The sequence below is a fragment of the Amphimedon queenslandica genome, unplaced genomic scaffold (genome assembly GCF_000090795.2).
Source record: "Amphimedon queenslandica unplaced genomic scaffold, v1.1 AMPQUscaffold_13522, whole genome shotgun sequence".
NCBI classification, from domain to species: Eukaryota; Metazoa; Porifera; class Demospongiae; order Haplosclerida; family Niphatidae; genus Amphimedon; species Amphimedon queenslandica.
In genome coordinates, this window is record NW_003546242.1 from 716,511 (window position 1) to 717,975 (window position 1,465).

General features: G+C 35.8%; 1 protein-coding gene across 1 annotated transcript; it reads right to left on the reverse strand.

Moving 5' to 3' along the window:
• Nucleotides 1–11: 11 nt before the first annotated feature.
• On the reverse strand, nt 12–501 carry LOC109584969 (uncharacterized). Its single transcript, XM_020001102.1, has 3 exons — nt 290–501; nt 112–248; nt 12–59 (listed from the first exon to the last, which is right to left on the reverse strand). Exons 1-3 carry the CDS (start codon nt 492–494, stop codon nt 12–14), a joined length of 390 nt encoding a protein of 129 aa, XP_019856661.1. The 5' UTR covers nt 495–501.
• Nucleotides 502–1,465: the final 964 nt, after the last annotated feature.

The following is a 1,465-nucleotide window of genomic DNA, read 5'->3' on the forward strand; positions in this document are numbered from 1 at the left end:
CACCATTCCTTTCAATTGCGTGACTGACATTGAAATTCAGCACAAATCAAGTGACCGAACTGTAACAATAATAACAACAAAAATAAATTATGAAAGAATACTCTAAGATACCTGTCTGTTACTCATCATCTTTCGGTCAATCATGCCACACGTACACCAACGTGTCAGTCCCAAAACCAAATCCTCAAAAGCAGATCCCTGACACACAAACAATGGCTGCTCTTCATCCCCATCACCAGTGTATATACCTTATTCAATATCATCACTAATTTAAACATAATATAACTACCTGAGATATTCAGCATAGCAGAAGAACTACTTGTGTCGTGTGACTGAACATCAGAGTCCTCCTTTTCGGGTAGATCAAGCAAGTCAGACAGCAGTTCCATGTTGTCAACAGCCCGTCTCCTCTTAGTAGCTAAAGACCCCTTAAGTCGAACAAGCCTAGCTATAAAATGATCCTTCTCTTCCCTTTGACCAAAATTCAGCTCCATTTGGAAACAAAAACCCTCTCTTCTAGCGCGTTTCTTCATAAAACCAACACCATTTGGGACATTTTTAACACGTGTAAAAAATGGAAAACCACCATGCCCAGGGCACCGCCTGTTATACCTCACCTTCTTGTTTAAGAAGGAAAATAAAATTTAAATTAACTATCATTTATAAATGCATGTATACATTTAATAAAAGAAGAGATGTACCCTGAATAGTCTACCTCAAATTTCTAAAACTTGGCTCCAAAATCACTCCAATTTCATTACATTTTCTGATACATAATGATTTCCTTGTGCTATGTAGAAACTTTGATAATCCACCACAAAACCAGTTTGTTGATTTTGATTTAAAATTTATTGATCTACAGTGAAAGGAAAATAGATGATAATTAACTGAAATTGGTGTACCTTCTGTTAAATTAAAATGTTACTATACTTGTCTTTGATGTAAGTCTTGTTACGTATACAAAATAATGATCTACAACAACAAAAAAAAATTAAATAATTTCATAATATTGGGAATACATCTGACCTTTCTCTTGCTAAACAAAATGACTTCTGTACTTGGTAGCAGCTATGCTAGGGGACAATTCAACATGCTGATTTTTTAATGTCATCATTATACTCACATTCATCAACACACGAATTCTCAAGTCAACCCTGCAATATTTGCTGATTGAGAAAGGGGACATTTTTTCTGTGATATTATTAGTGGCACGTGTATTCCTTCTTTTAATGTATAATCATGTGCTGATGACTGGCACACATTTGATTTAATCCATTAGATCTGTTACGGTCTCAAAATGATTTGGTGGATTATAGAGGTAGAGAGCTGGTGCATCACTTAAATCCTGCTCATGCTGGCCAACCATTGAAAGTGGAACAATCCAGCTGTATTAATGTACTCCACAGGTTGACACTGACATCTTTGTTCATTGTTAATGCCACACCTGCACTCATCCTTGAAGTTG

Excerpts from the sequence above, each read along its gene's own strand:
- LOC109584969 (XM_020001102.1), bottom strand. The coding sequence starts at position 494 with ATGGAGCTGAATTTTGGTCAAAGGGAAGAGAAGGATCATTTTATAGCT. Across the intron at positions 249-289 it reads TGCTATGCTGAATATCTCAG|GTATATACACTGGTGATGGG; the intron begins GTAGTTATATTA and ends ATATTGAATAAG. Across the intron at positions 60-111 it reads AGATGATGAGTAACAGACAG|TTCGGTCACTTGATTTGTGC; the intron begins GTATCTTAGAGT and ends TTATTGTTACAG.